Here is a 13,890-nt window from a genome sequence, read left to right on the forward strand (position 1 = left end):
GTTACGTATCTTCTTCAGGTATTGGCTGGTTGTATGCGTCTGACATACTCAGTGGCATTATCCAACAATTCGGTCTTCTTTTGGGTTGCCTCCACCTTAGCTGCTCTTAGCACCTCTAGGATTCTAATCTCTCTTTGTAGCTCTTCTTCCATTTCCTTCATCTCTTCCTTCTTCAACTCTGATTCAAATATGCACTGCTGGTATTCCAGAATCATATGTTCAAACTCACTATTCTTGTTCTCAATAGTATCCAAAAGTATTTCCTTCTCTTGAGATACTTTCTGAAACTTAAGCTCCATCTTTTCCAATTTGCATAAACCAGTCTGTACCTCTTCTTCAACAGTTTGCATCTTTCTCTCCAACTTCCCAGAACTACTCCTCAAATTTTCAATTTCCTTTTGTATGACACCTAACTTTTCTTGTGATTGCTTCAACTCAGCTTGCAGCTTGGTTAGCTCTTCCTCAGACTTGAGCAACTCAGTAGCTTTGACTGCAAATTGCCAATTTCTCTGAGTAGCTTCTTTTATAGCTACATTATCTATTGCAACTAGTACCTTCTCTGCCTCTTGTCTTCGGTTTTCCTCCTCCACTTTTGACTTCAGGCAGATGATTTTGCTTCTTATGTCAGCATCACACTGCTGAACCTTCCTCTGAGCAGCCTCAATTTCATCTTTTTGAGATTGAAGATAGGCGAGCTCCTTTTTCTTTTGATCTACATAAGAGGAGGAAGCATTAACAGTTGACCTAGCTTGAGCTTCTCGTTGTACCCAGTAACCAAAAGATGAATGAAAACGATGAAGAAAAGATTTCAGAGCCAAGAATTTGTTATCCATAACAATTCTCCTTTCTTGAATTTCAGAAGAGAGTAATTTGAGGCCTGTAACCTCTTCCTCCTTGACCTTAATACCATTCTCTGCAGCTTCAATTTCTCTTGAAAGGTTATCCATTTCACTGTTCACTCTGAAAATTTGGGAGAGCATTCTCTTATGTTCATCCTTCTCCTGCATGGCTTTCTCATACATACCCATTAGCTTTTCATTTTCCTCATGCATTTCATGAAGCTGGTGCGCTAGGTTCACAATCTCTTTTGTCCTCTCCACTTCCTTCTCCTGAATGGATTTCTCATACAAACCCATTAGCATTTCATTTTCCTGGTGCGTTTCAAGAAGCTTATGTTCTAGGTTCTCAATCTCTTTTGTCCTCTCCACTTCCTTCTCTTCAGAAGAGGCAGCCAAAATATTGTCTTGGGAAAGCATTCTCTTAAGGTCATCCTTCTCCTGCATGGCTTTCTTGTACAAACCCATTAGCTTTTCATTTTCCTCCTGCATTTCATGAAGCTGGTGCGCTAGGTTCACAATCTCTTTTGTCCTCTCCACTTCCTTCTCCTGAATGGATTTCTCATACAAACCCATTAGCATTTCATTTTCCCTGTGAGTTTCAAGAAGCTTATGTTCTAGGTTCTCAGTCTCTTTTGTCCTCTCCACTTCCTTCTCTTCAGAAGAGGCAGCCAAAATATTGTCTTGGGAAAGCATTCTCTTAAGGTCATCCTTCTCCTGCATGGCTTTCTTGTACAAACCCATCAGCTTTTCATTTTCCTCCTGCATTTCATGAAGCTGGTGCGCTAGGTTCACAATCTCTGTTGTCCTCTCCACTTCCTTCTCCTGAATGGATTTCTCATACAAACCCATTAGCATTTCATTTTCCTTGTGCGTTTCAAGAAGCTTATGGTCTAGGTTCTCAATCTCTTTTGTCCTCTCCATTTCCTTCTCTTCACAAGAGGCAGCCAAAATATTATCTTGGGAAAGCATTCTCTTGAGGTCATCCTTCTCCTGCATGGCTTTCTCGTACAAACCCATTAGCTTTTCATTTTCCTCCTGCATTTCATGAAGCTGGTGCGCTAGGTTCACAATCTCTTTTGTCCTCTCCACTTCCTTCTCCTGAATGGATTTCTCATACAAACCCATTAGCATTTCATTTTCCTTGTGCGTTTCAAGAAGCTTATGTTCTAGGTTCTCAATCTCTTTTGTCCTCTCCACTTCCTTCTCTTCAGAAGAGGCAGCCAAAATATTATCTTGGGAAAGCATTCTCTTAAGGTCATCCTTCTCCTGCATGGCTTTCTCGTACAAACCCATTAGCTTTTCATTTTCCTCCTGCATTTCATGAAGCTGGTGCGCTAGGTTCACAATCTCATTTGTCCTCTCGACTTCCTTCTCGTCAGAAGAAGTAGTGGAACTTTTATCATGAACTTTAGTTTCTGCCACAGCACGTTCATACAATTCAATCAGTTTATTGTTATCCTCAAGTAGGACTTTTAGCTTCATGCGCAATTCTTCGTTCTCTTTTGCCAACAAAATAGCTGATTCATGAGCTTGTGCTTCTCGTTGGCTTGCAGCAGCAATTGCATCAACCATGGTTTTAAGCTCCATTTGATCGTCCAAAGCGATGTTGGACCTTTGGCCAATCATGGCAGAAGAAAGAGGTGGATCAGCTTGCAGTTGTTGCTCCTTTGATCCTTCTTGTTTCATGGCTCTGGAAGCTGCTCTCTCTTCCTCTAGCTCTCTTTCCAAATCATTCACACGCCTGCCAAATTTGGAAATTGATAATTAAACATTTGTGGCAAGCAAAAAAAAAAATGTCGAAACATAAGATAGAAATTCTTTTATCTTTTTCTTTTTTTTTTTCTCCCTTTTATAATTAGGTTTTTTGTAAGATTAACAAGTAGGGTTATCTGTTCTTAACTATTTTAGACCCATTCCGTTTTCCATTATTTATTTTTCTTCTCCTTCCTGCTGCCATATATTTTCTGACCAGTAGAAAATTAGACAATTAGAATCACCCGAAGAAGTCTTTCTGTTGGAATAGGGGTCCTCTTTGTGTTGGAGTGGATGGAGAACTGGTATGCATGTGCACCATGTCAAATTACAAGCTTCTCTAAGTTCTCATACATAGTTTTAACATCTCCAGACATCATTGTCACTCAGGTTCAACCTGCTATGCCACCACTTTGCAGGTTTCCAATTTTCCCACTCATTCATCCTTTTCTAGTTCTAGGAAACTGCTGATTGAACTGGGAAAACCAGAGAAGAAGCCCTTTCCAGTATGCTGTCTGATCTGCTTTATTGGGTAAATATCCAAGTTCATTCAATTAGTGTTCCATGCATTGCCAAATTTTACTGAAATCTAGCCAACTACGTATCTTCAATTGTCAGCTCAATTTAATAGAAATTACGCAACCATATCATATTGACAGGTTTCTGAGGCAACCAATGAGTTCCTACAACATAAGTATTCACATTTTACATTTTTGAATCTGTATTGGCCAGGTTAAAGAATTTCTGCTGATATTTCCAAGGGTATACCCAGTGCATGAGGCTCCCGCCACTGGGGAGGTCTGGGGAGGGTCATAATGTACACAGCCTTATCGCCGCTTCGTGGAAAGGCTGTTTCCCGACTCGAACCCACGACCACTGATATTTCTGAGCCATGTAAAATTACAGGCATTGAGAAACACGGGTTCTGAAATCTAGAAAGATGTTGCTTACATCTATGTATCCAAAAGTTTGAAATTCTAATTCAATACTGAGATCTTCTAATAGAAACCTACCTCATTTCAAAAGTTTTCAGAAAAGCATAAATTTTGGTTAATTTTATATATGTGTTTATCTGCATCTACATTAACTCTATCAGTGAAGTTGTTACCAATAACACTAGAAATAACTAATTGAAGACATGATTGTCATTAGACTAATACCTCTCCAAATTTTCTTTCTCTTCAAGGCAAGTGGTTAGTTTCTTACGAAGTGCATCCATTTCACTCTGGTTTTGAATGGCCTGCAGAAAATGAAATCCCACTTCTGTAAATGAATTAAATGCTGGAGAAGGATTGAAAAGAAAAACTGTTCTCTGTGTAAACATATTTCAATATGAAACAAGATGTGTATTGAGAACCATCACCTGCATACGAAGGAATTCATTCTCCTCACTCATGGAAGAATGCCAAGGTGATGGTGGCTCCTGTGTTTAATACAAATAACATAGGTAAAAATCATAAAAGAACATACGTGGACCTCGGAAAAGAGATTTTCGAGCTTGTATTATAAAGGACAAGGAAAAAAAAATTTAACTCCCTATCTGAAGATACATTTCAACCAACTAAGCCTTATCCTGCCAACTCAGACTTCAAGTTAAGGCCTTTGGATAACTAGGACAGCTCTGGAAATATGAGAAATGCATATAGGGTCCACAACAGAATGGTTGTTCAACATATCTTAGGCTATTCATTGCATTATAGAACAGGAATTTGACTTGTGAACCAAGAGTCAACACAGAATAGAATCAACTCAAGTAGCCATATGGTTTTTATTGTTTACTTTTTAAAGAAAAATTACTAAGAGAAAGAAACAAATGATTGCTATTGTCAAGGGAGAGAAGCATAACTGTTTTACTAATTCATCATGAACAGATATAGTTGATAAATTACAGCTAGTATATAATTTCTACAATTATCAATTGCCAGAGTACCAATATAATGAACCTTTAACATGCTTCCAGAAAAAAAATAGTCCCAGCAGTCATAATATTTGAAACCAACAAATGCATGAAATGTATACTTTTAGAAGGGAAAGTGATAATAAATATAAAACCGCCTTTTTGCTGAGTTGGAATTTTATCTATGTACTCTTTCTCGTATAATAAAATCAATTTGATAGAGGAAAAATATAAAATGGGGAATAATATGAATTAAATAACATGAGATCATTCTACTACTTCTAAATTAAATTCCTGTTTCAAAAAATAAATACATAAGAATGGACAAAATTATGAAAAAGAAAGAGAATATCGAACCCATGATGATAATGGTGAAAAACAAAGCATGGGAGACTTAAAAATGTTGTGGTATTCTGTTTCAACCATCTTTCCCCCCCCCCCCTCTTATGCATGCTCTTATTTGGGTTAAATACTAGCACAGTTGAATTATTCTGGGAACTTCTTAAATAATTAGGTTTGGATTTTCATTGTTCGGTCTACACTCAAATGACATTAGACACAGGAAGGATTATAGTTGTCAAGGTGGCAAGGCAACCCAAGGCGGTGGAAGGGTGCCTAAGAACTTAGGCGACCAAGGCACCTAAGTGTTATTTTTTATTTCTCCTATTTTCCAACATTATTTAGTATGGTGCAATATATACCTTATATAATCAAAAATCAACATAGAACCAGAAGACAGCAGAATTAAAGAAGCAAGCTATTGGAAATTTGAAACAATAAAAACATACATTTGGTTTATACTGTTCATGGAATTGGCCATTGTCCTGGTATACCTAGTCTCACATTTGGTTTATACTGTTCTTAGAAAATATGATCTTATCTACAAGTAATTTAGAGAAATGTTCTTGTTCTCTAAGAAGTTTAACTAGTCAAATGATTTTATTTTTACATGAAACTTTTGTATTAGGTAGAGCATAAACCCAACTTTCCAACAAATCCAAGATTGTTTAAATCTGATTTATATTGAAGAAGTTATGTTACGGTCAGGTGCGGTGTATCAAGGGTGATGATGGACATTGTGAAGAGATGGGATGAGTATATTTGTGACCTACTAAACGGAGATAGGTCAAGTAGAAATGACCTGGACGATAACATTATTCAACAAGACGCTTCATACTATAGATATGTATGAAAGGTTAATCAAGTGGAGGTTAAAGAAACCTTAAGAAAGATGAAAGCAGGGCAAGACACTAGGCCCAGATAAGATCCCAATATAAGTGTGGAAAGCCCTGGGAGGTTGTGGGGTATATTGGTTAACCAATCTATTTAACAAGATTATGAGCACAAGGAAGATGTCAGATGAATAGAGGAGAAGCATTGTAGTCTCGATCTACAAAAATAAAGGTGATATTCAAAGCTGCAATAACTATAGAAGCATAAAGCTAATGAGTCATACTATAAAACTTTGGGAGAAGGTTATTGAAGCCCGTTTGAGAAGAGAGACTCATATCTCAAGGAACCAATTTGGATTTATGCCAGGTAGATCTAAGAAGCTATCTACTTACTAAGAAGGCTCATGGAGAGATATAGAGATAGTAAAAAGGATCTCCATATGGTCTTTATTGACCTAGAAAAAGCCTACGACCGAGTCCCTAGAGATTTAATCCAGGTGCTAGTGAAGAGAGGGGTATCAAGTAAATATGTGGATGTAATTAAAGATATGAATGAGGGAGTGGTGACTAGTGTGAGATCTGTAGAAAGTCAGGGCAAGGAATTCCCGATTACGATAGGGCTACATTAGGGATCAGCCTTAAAGCCCTTATCTTTTTGTGCTTTTCATGGACGACCTAACCAAGAAGAGAATCCAAGATGAGGTCCCGTGGTGTATGCTCCTTCGCCGATGATATCGTTTTGATGGATGAGACTAAAGCAGGGATCAATGCTAAGTTAGAGCTATGGAGATCAACCTTGAAAACAAGAGGTTTTAAGATCAGTAGATCGAAGACGGAGTATATGACATGTAATTTTAGTTACACTATAATGGATACCGACATAGTGCGAATTGGGGAAAGAGAGATACCACATAGTGACTATTTTAGATATCTGGGATCAATCATAAATAAAAAAGGTGACATAGAGGATGATGTTTCAAAAAGAATTAAAGTGGGATGGATGAAATGGAGAGGTGCGTCCGATGTGCTGTATGATCGATGTATTCCTTTAAAGCTTAAAGGAAAGTTCTATAGGTATGCTGTACGACCGGCTATGATGTATGGGGTAGAATGTTGGGCAGTTAAGAAGTTTCATATTGATAAGCAGTGTGTTGTAGAGATGAGGATGTTAAGATGGATGTGCGGAAAAACTAGGAAGGATAAAGAAATGAGTGTATTAGAGCTGACTTGGGAATTGCCCCTATCAATGACAAGCTCTGAGAGAGTCGTTTGAGGTGGTATGGTCATGTTCAACGGAGGCCTAGGGACGCCCCAGTAAGGAGGAGTGATATGATCCCAATCGAATAAGCTAAAAGAGCTAGGGGCAGGCCTAAAATGACCATAGGAGAAGTTGTGAGGAAGGATATGCATAGTCTAGGAGGGCAAAGATCCATGTAGCATACCCCATTTAGCTGAGATTATCCTGACTTACTAGGTTGTGCCTCTTTCCTCTTATTTACATCTTTCGCCTCTTATTTTCCATATTTCATTTGCCATTTCTCATCTCTTTTTCCATCCCTTTTTTGGTGCTGACCTCTATTTCTTTACTTTGTTTTGTTTGGATCCATATAGCTGACCCCATTAAGTTGGGAAAAGGCTGAGTATGTTGTTGTTGAGTTATGTTCCGGCCAAACCTTATTTGGTGTGTGCGAATGCTGTCAAAATCGTTTGAATGAAAATATTTTTTTTAGATATACAAACAAATAAATATTTTACCGCTCTTTTGGTTTTTAACAATGTTTTAACATATTAAGATTTATGGAATTTTTAGATTTGAGGAAAAAACCCTCCAGCATTATAAAGTTAAAAATTTCACCCACCGCTGAAAATCCATTTTTTGTTCTTAAACTGGGGGGTTAACTTTTTATCCTTTTCGAATTTGATTTTTTTAACTATTTTTAATGGATTCAAGTAGGGAGTATTTGCTTATTTATGAATAAAATCATAAGTAAAAAAACATTTACATAAATGATATTTGGCATAAATAAGGGCTAAGGCATTCATTACCACTAAGGCAACAACTGCCTAGACCCCCAGAAATCGCCTAGGGCGTACCCAATGCACAAGGTTCCCACCACTGCGGGGTCTGGGGAGGGTCATAAAGTACGCAGCCTTACCCCCAAAAATCCGCCTGGACTCCTAGGCGACGCCTTAACAACTATGGGAAGGATCGCATGACTTGGCTCAAGTCATAAGAGTTAAGAACACAAAATTTACTCATCCCATTGCTTCTATTTCAACCCATGAAGTAGAAGCAACTGAGGCAAGTCAAGGAGTTATCTCTGCCTCTCAGCAGGTTGTTGGGAGAAACAAAATAGCGTATATCATTTGGTGATATATCAAATATATGTGTTCTTTTTTTCCCCTCTCTTATGCACTCTTTTTTGGGTTAAATACTGGCAGAGTTAGATTATACTGGGAACTTCTTAAATAATTAGGTCTGGATTTTCATTGTTTGTGCTAGATTCGTGACATTTGACACAGGAAGGATCGGATGACTTGGCTCAAGCCATAAGAGTGGACACATATTTCTGAGAGTTAACAGACTAGTGTCATCCCATTTCCTCTATGTCAACCCATAAAGAAGAAGCAACTCAGGCAAGTTATCTCGGCTTCTCAGCAGGTTGTTAAGCGCAAAGCATAACAAATGCGTCTAAATTACAAACTAATGTTTCTTCAGAGGAAAAATAGCTCATATATAACTCTAACTTGAGATGGTTATGGGCAACCAAATTAGGTTGGTTTTGGGCAGAAAGGGTTTATAATTGGTAGATGCAGAATCTTCTATTGTTGGCTGCTAAAATTAACAGCATTGCCACATTGGTGATTAAATTTGGTTTGACGGTTCCCATATGAAATGAAATAGGGATTTAGGGCATAATTAAGGCCATGATGTTTGAGTTCTTGGTTTTGCAATTAGAAAGGTAAATCATAGAACATATCTAGCTTTAAAATGTGTCACAGACTTTGTTAGAGATCCACCAAGTCTGGTTAGGTGGACATAGAATCCAATTGTAGTTTGATGGTTACTTGGACATCTATATTTCAGTTATCCACTGTAAAAACACATGGTATGAATCTATTGATGCTGTAAACATGATGCGGGTTTATAATCTTACTTGACTGGAAATCATCAGATTCGCCTCGCTGCTTGCAGCAGCATCCAGATTTAAGCTTCCATTCTAAAGGATAGGAAATTCAGAAGTTCAGCAAGATACATCATGCAAAGTTCACCTAAAATTTTTTGTGGGATGCATATGGAACAAACCTGATCTGTCCGAGAATCTGCTCCATGCATAAGTTTCCAATCTAATGCTTCCAGTAACTGCAAAATTTTGAAACATACTCATAACCTCAATAATTGTACCAACAAAACATCAGCAAGAGCAAGAGTCCTATACAACCAGAAGATCGTACCTTATTCTGTAATAGCATGATTTGTTCATTCATCGTCTCTCTTTCTCCATCTTCCACAAACAATTTTAACCTGAAAATTAGCAGATATATTAGCAATAATGATCAAAAGCTTCTTCTTATGATTTATAATAATTCAGTCACCAGTTGCTACAAGGTTCTTTTAACCATTCTCCCCCCCCCCAAACTTTCAAAATTTAGGGAATTTTCTTTTTTTCCCCCCTACATTTACATAGTTACAACTTTCTTAATTTTTTTGTAATGTTTTTGTACAGTAATAAGTTCTGCGAAATTGGAATACCGTGTTGGAATTAACTTCCAGATGAAGAGAAATTATATAGGTTTTAAGCACTGCATCAAAAAGAGCATCCCAGTGCACGAAGCTCCCATTACTGTAGGGTCTGGGAGGAGCAAATGCATATAGCCTTACCCCCTGCTTCACAGGAGAGGCTGTTTCTAAGTTTCAAACCTGCAACCAACAGGTTGCAATAGCGCAATCATATTATCAAAAACAATTGCACATAAGAATGGCTGCAATGAGGGAAAATAATTATGGAACACATATAAGAAGATTATGACATACCTTCTAACTTCTTCTTTTAGCTGCAGATTTTCCATGGCAAATCTTGTCACTTCTTGGTTTCGGTCCACTTGGGTGCGAAGAACTTCTATCTCCCTTAGATGCTCCTCCTTTTCTTGCAAAAGGTGTGTCTCAGCTAATATCTTACCTGAAGCAACTGCCTCCAACCTCTTTATCCCTGCTTCACGGAAACGAAGCCTCATTTTTAAACTCTGTATCTCGTCTTCTCTTTGTTTTGCCTGATAAACAGCAAAATTCCAAGACTTATTACAGGTCAGAAATAACTAAAACCATCTCAGAAATAGATGTTTTAGTGTGCAAAAGTTATGATGTAAGCAATGATCACTTCATACTTAACAAAGCTCCCTACTCCTCCAAAAACAAGGGGGAAAGAAAGAAGAGAGAAACAAAGTTATATCTTAGATTCCTTTCTAAATGTATCCCTAAGTTGTTCCATATCCCCATGCTCTCTCTTTCTCTCTCTGTGTGTGTGTGTGTGTGTATGTACATCTCATTCTGTTGTAGGATCCGGATCATCCGGCTGCCGCCTGCCCGTGCTGCGGGCGTGCTTCCTCACACAGGCAGGGGCGCAACGACTGCCCTACCCCACCCGGGCAGGGCGCTTGGGCAGTGGATAGGGCAGTCATTGCGGCCCTGCCTGTGTGAGGAAGCACGCTCGCAGCACGGGCAGGCGGCAGTAGAGAATCCAAATTGTTCGGTTGTATGTGTGCATGATGAATTTATACTATAACTGATTTTTCCTGAGACCTCATAACAGTGGCAGTGGGTAGGGCGGTCATTGTGCCCCTGACTGTGTGAGGAGCCCACAGCATGGGCAGGCGGCAGCAGAGGATCCAAATTGCTCTGTTGTATGTGTGCATGATGAGTTTAAACTATAACTGATTTTTACTGAGACCTCATAACAGTGGCTAGCTAATATCCACAGATATCTCCAAGTCAAAGTTATATATCCATATTTTCATTTTTAATGTTTTGGGAGGGGTTTCTGAAACATCCCTTAAATAGTCACAAAATATTGAATTCAGTTAGCATTGTGTACAATGATAATTGAACCAAGCACCTCTTATTAAAGCAAGTGTGCTCCAACCACTGCACCACTAGGTGTTCTTTTTGTTTAAAAACTTCTTATTTTTATTTGTTTCATTCTTTTCTTCTTCTTTTATTTTAGTTTGAACCAGGCCCTTCTTCAGTTTGACACCTAATTCATTTTTAAAAAACTATGATTCTAATGCAAGCAGTTCTGTTTTCTCTCAGATATGTCTTTAAGGATTTCTATAACCATGCCATATGTAAAGGAATTAAACAAATAAAAAAGATTCACTAATACCAGCTGCATAGCGGCCTGAGTTTCGGCAGCCAATGCTTGCAATGCAATTTCTTTATCCTTTTCCCTCTTAAAAGCTCCAACAAGTGCTGTTTCATATTCTCTTTTCTGAAAATGCAAACATTAATTACTTAGTTATTAATGCAAAAGCAAGTAAATCTGAGTCTTCAGGTTCGGTACTTTTTTATCAACCTTACGAAAATGTTACAGATACCTGAGATCCTCTTTTGTCAGATGTAAGTGGACTAAGTGACCCCTGAAGCCCAAGCCCTTCCCACTTAAAAGAGCCTGGGGATCCTGGGAAGCAGACAGTCCAGTTATCATTTTCCTGGTTCTCAGCCCCTCCATGGACTAAACCACGTAGATGGTTCACTTCTTTCTGCAAGGAATACAAGTGAAAGTGAACCAAAAGATTCCACTACAAAAATATCACATGGAAAGTCAAAAGGAATAAAAATAACACACGGAAAGTCAAAAAGAATAAAAATATCATATGGAAATTCAAAAAGAATGTTTATGGATCAGTGGCATGAGCAGGAAGAAATGTTATATAGCACAAAACTATTGGCTCAATTTTCAAAATGTCACTAGGATTTACTGAGTTGCAGTTTACTATCCAAGATTCATTAAATAGTTCAATAAAATATCTTCAAATTTATATTTGCAAGATGGTCTCATAACAATCAGGCAAAGTGATGAAGTTGATGGAAGGTTTAACAAAATGCAAAATTGTGGATGTGTCTTGGAAACAACCTCTCTGGGAAAGCAGGGATAAGGCGTACATTATGACCCTCCTCAGACCCCGCAGTGCTGCGAGCCTCGTGCACTGGGTACGCCCTTTTTTTTTTTTGTCTCCTCATTGATTTAGCACTTGTTTTTGTCTGTGGCTGGTAGTCCCCATCTTGTGAGAAAAGAACTTTGACATACATTATTTCTTTGTGTACACATCTAGAATTGGAGAATTTTTTCTTTGGTCAGACATTGTTCAATGATTCTATTTTATCAGTTGAACAATCTTGACTCTGTCACAATTGCTTATTAGAATTAGACGGCCCATTCACTGTTTCAGTCACAGCAATCCCTTGATCATCACCTTGTTTATTGATTCTACTTAAGGTTGTTTACTTTCTAAAAAGATTAAACCCAAAACCAAAACTTGTTGTAATAGGACCACAACTGATTCGTAAGTCTGATCTTAAGTGTCAAAACTTGATTCGCAAAAAACCTCACATTAAATATGTAATTCACAAGCCTAATCTTGTCCTTGTTATTTTACTGCCTTTAAAATAAGATCAAGGAGTAATGAAGATGACTTATAAAACAAGAAGACGGGCTCGTCCGGACTCAGGAATGTGAACTGTTATGACAACGAGTTTGTAATTACGCATGTTAAACGGGTCCTAAACCTTAAAAATAAGGTTAGGATGTGTTGTATTTACTAAAGTAAAATAAGGAATAACGCTTGTATCGACCATATTGCAACAAACAAACCAAATTTACCGTATAAATACAGTGTATATAAACAAGCATGTCAAAACAAACCATACAATAAATAAATTACAATGTAGCCAATTAAAATATAAAAAACCAGGGGATAAATATTCATGTGCCCCGATTAGTCGGTTCAATAACTACATTACGACAATTCGACCCATAATGGGTGGTGCGGCCTTCACTCCATTTCCGTACTCGTCCACCCAAATAAATGAATTTCGGTGATCCTCTTGTGCAGGACACTTGTAAAACCACCGACCATAATTATTCTTCTTCCGAGCCATTAAAAGGAGCATTGGATCCGAGCCTGAGTTCAGTCATATTCCAAAGTCACACTACCATTTTTTATGTGTATTTTTACAATCTAAGGGTTTCACTATGTTTAGAGGGCCTAAAATAGGGTGTCCTAAAACTTTCGGGGCCTAATTTGGCCATTTGGGCCTCGAAACCCATCCATCAAAATCTTCCAGGTTTCATCTGAAATTCAAGTTTTTGTGAAATATTTCGGTTTCAAGCCTAGTCGAATCAAGCTCGAAACCGAAACCTGGAACCTTGGTTCTTATTGGATGTGATTAGCATCTTCAAGACCCTTCTCCAGCTTGTAATATTTTACCAGTAAGTATTATTTTTTTAGTCCTATCCCTTAAAAATGGACTTCCAATTGCTTACTGTCACTACTTAGATCCTACCCTAGTCTCTGACATAATTGGAGGATTTGAAGACCCAAATAGAAAATGTGGATCTCTTTTGACTGCTTTTGCTACTGCATGTATGATCTTCTGAGATTTAGAAACTGGACCAAACTCAATCAGTCAACCTGAAATAACCAGAAACAGTCTCTTATTTTGAGGAACACAAATTGGAACCAAGCCTTTTTTGGGTCAATTCCTGATCCAGTTTGAAAAACTACGAAACTATGATGATCATCCCTGAACTCAAAGGCCATTTTGATGCACTGACAAGGAATTCTCAGGAGATATTTCCTGATGGTATTCATTCATTGTCTAGCTGTTGGCACTTTTTTTTTTCTGTCATGTTGAATGAAGTGTGGGGCTGATTTCTTATCTGCTCTATGTACTGTTTTTACTAATTAATAATATATTTTTGTAACCATCTGGCAATTCAGTAGATTTGTGTAGCATCAACTTCTAAGATTGTAGTGGTGCATATGTATATAAACTTTTAATTTTAAATTTTGCATGATGGGTTCCAGTGAAATACCTTGAGTTGCTGAATCTGCATACGCATGGCAAGAACATCTCCAGAAGCATCTTCGTTTACAATTGCCTGGAGAATAAATAATTAGAGAGGTTTTCCTATTGAATATGACTCTGAATAATAATTCAAAGAGGAGACTA

General features: G+C 37.9%; 1 protein-coding gene across 12 annotated transcripts in view; it reads right to left on the reverse strand.

The window, feature by feature from the left end:
* The window catches only part of LOC122652067 (kinesin-like protein KIN-12E), a 21,306-nt gene continuing 7,416 nt past the window's right edge, over positions 1–13,890 (reverse strand). Inside the window, exons 13-25 of one of the 12 annotated variants that reach the window (XM_043845734.1) lie at positions 13,754–13,819; positions 11,253–11,417; positions 11,042–11,146; positions 9,697–9,932; positions 9,117–9,186; positions 8,968–9,024; positions 8,819–8,881; positions 3,955–4,014; positions 3,752–3,831; positions 2,019–2,580; positions 1,824–1,910; positions 1,743–1,763; positions 1–1,634 (exon numbers count right to left, since the gene is read on the reverse strand). In XM_043845734.1, coding sequence (XP_043701669.1) covers positions 15–1,634; positions 1,743–1,763; positions 1,824–1,910; positions 2,019–2,580; positions 3,752–3,831; positions 3,955–4,014; positions 8,819–8,881; positions 8,968–9,024; positions 9,117–9,186; positions 9,697–9,932; positions 11,042–11,146; positions 11,253–11,417; positions 13,754–13,819 — 3,192 coding nt within the window. In that variant the 3' untranslated portion in view covers positions 1–14. Of the gene's footprint in view, positions 1,764–1,823; positions 2,581–3,751; positions 3,832–3,954; positions 4,015–8,818; positions 8,882–8,967; positions 9,025–9,116; positions 9,187–9,696; positions 9,933–11,041; positions 11,147–11,252; positions 11,418–13,753; positions 13,820–13,890 lie in introns of all 12 variants that reach the window. The other 11 variants (XM_043845733.1, XM_043845732.1, XM_043845726.1 and 8 more) reach the window with 11 other exon arrangements.

Source organism: Telopea speciosissima, chromosome 2 (genome assembly GCF_018873765.1).
Source record: "Telopea speciosissima isolate NSW1024214 ecotype Mountain lineage chromosome 2, Tspe_v1, whole genome shotgun sequence".
Taxonomy (NCBI): Eukaryota; Viridiplantae; Streptophyta; class Magnoliopsida; order Proteales; family Proteaceae; genus Telopea; species Telopea speciosissima.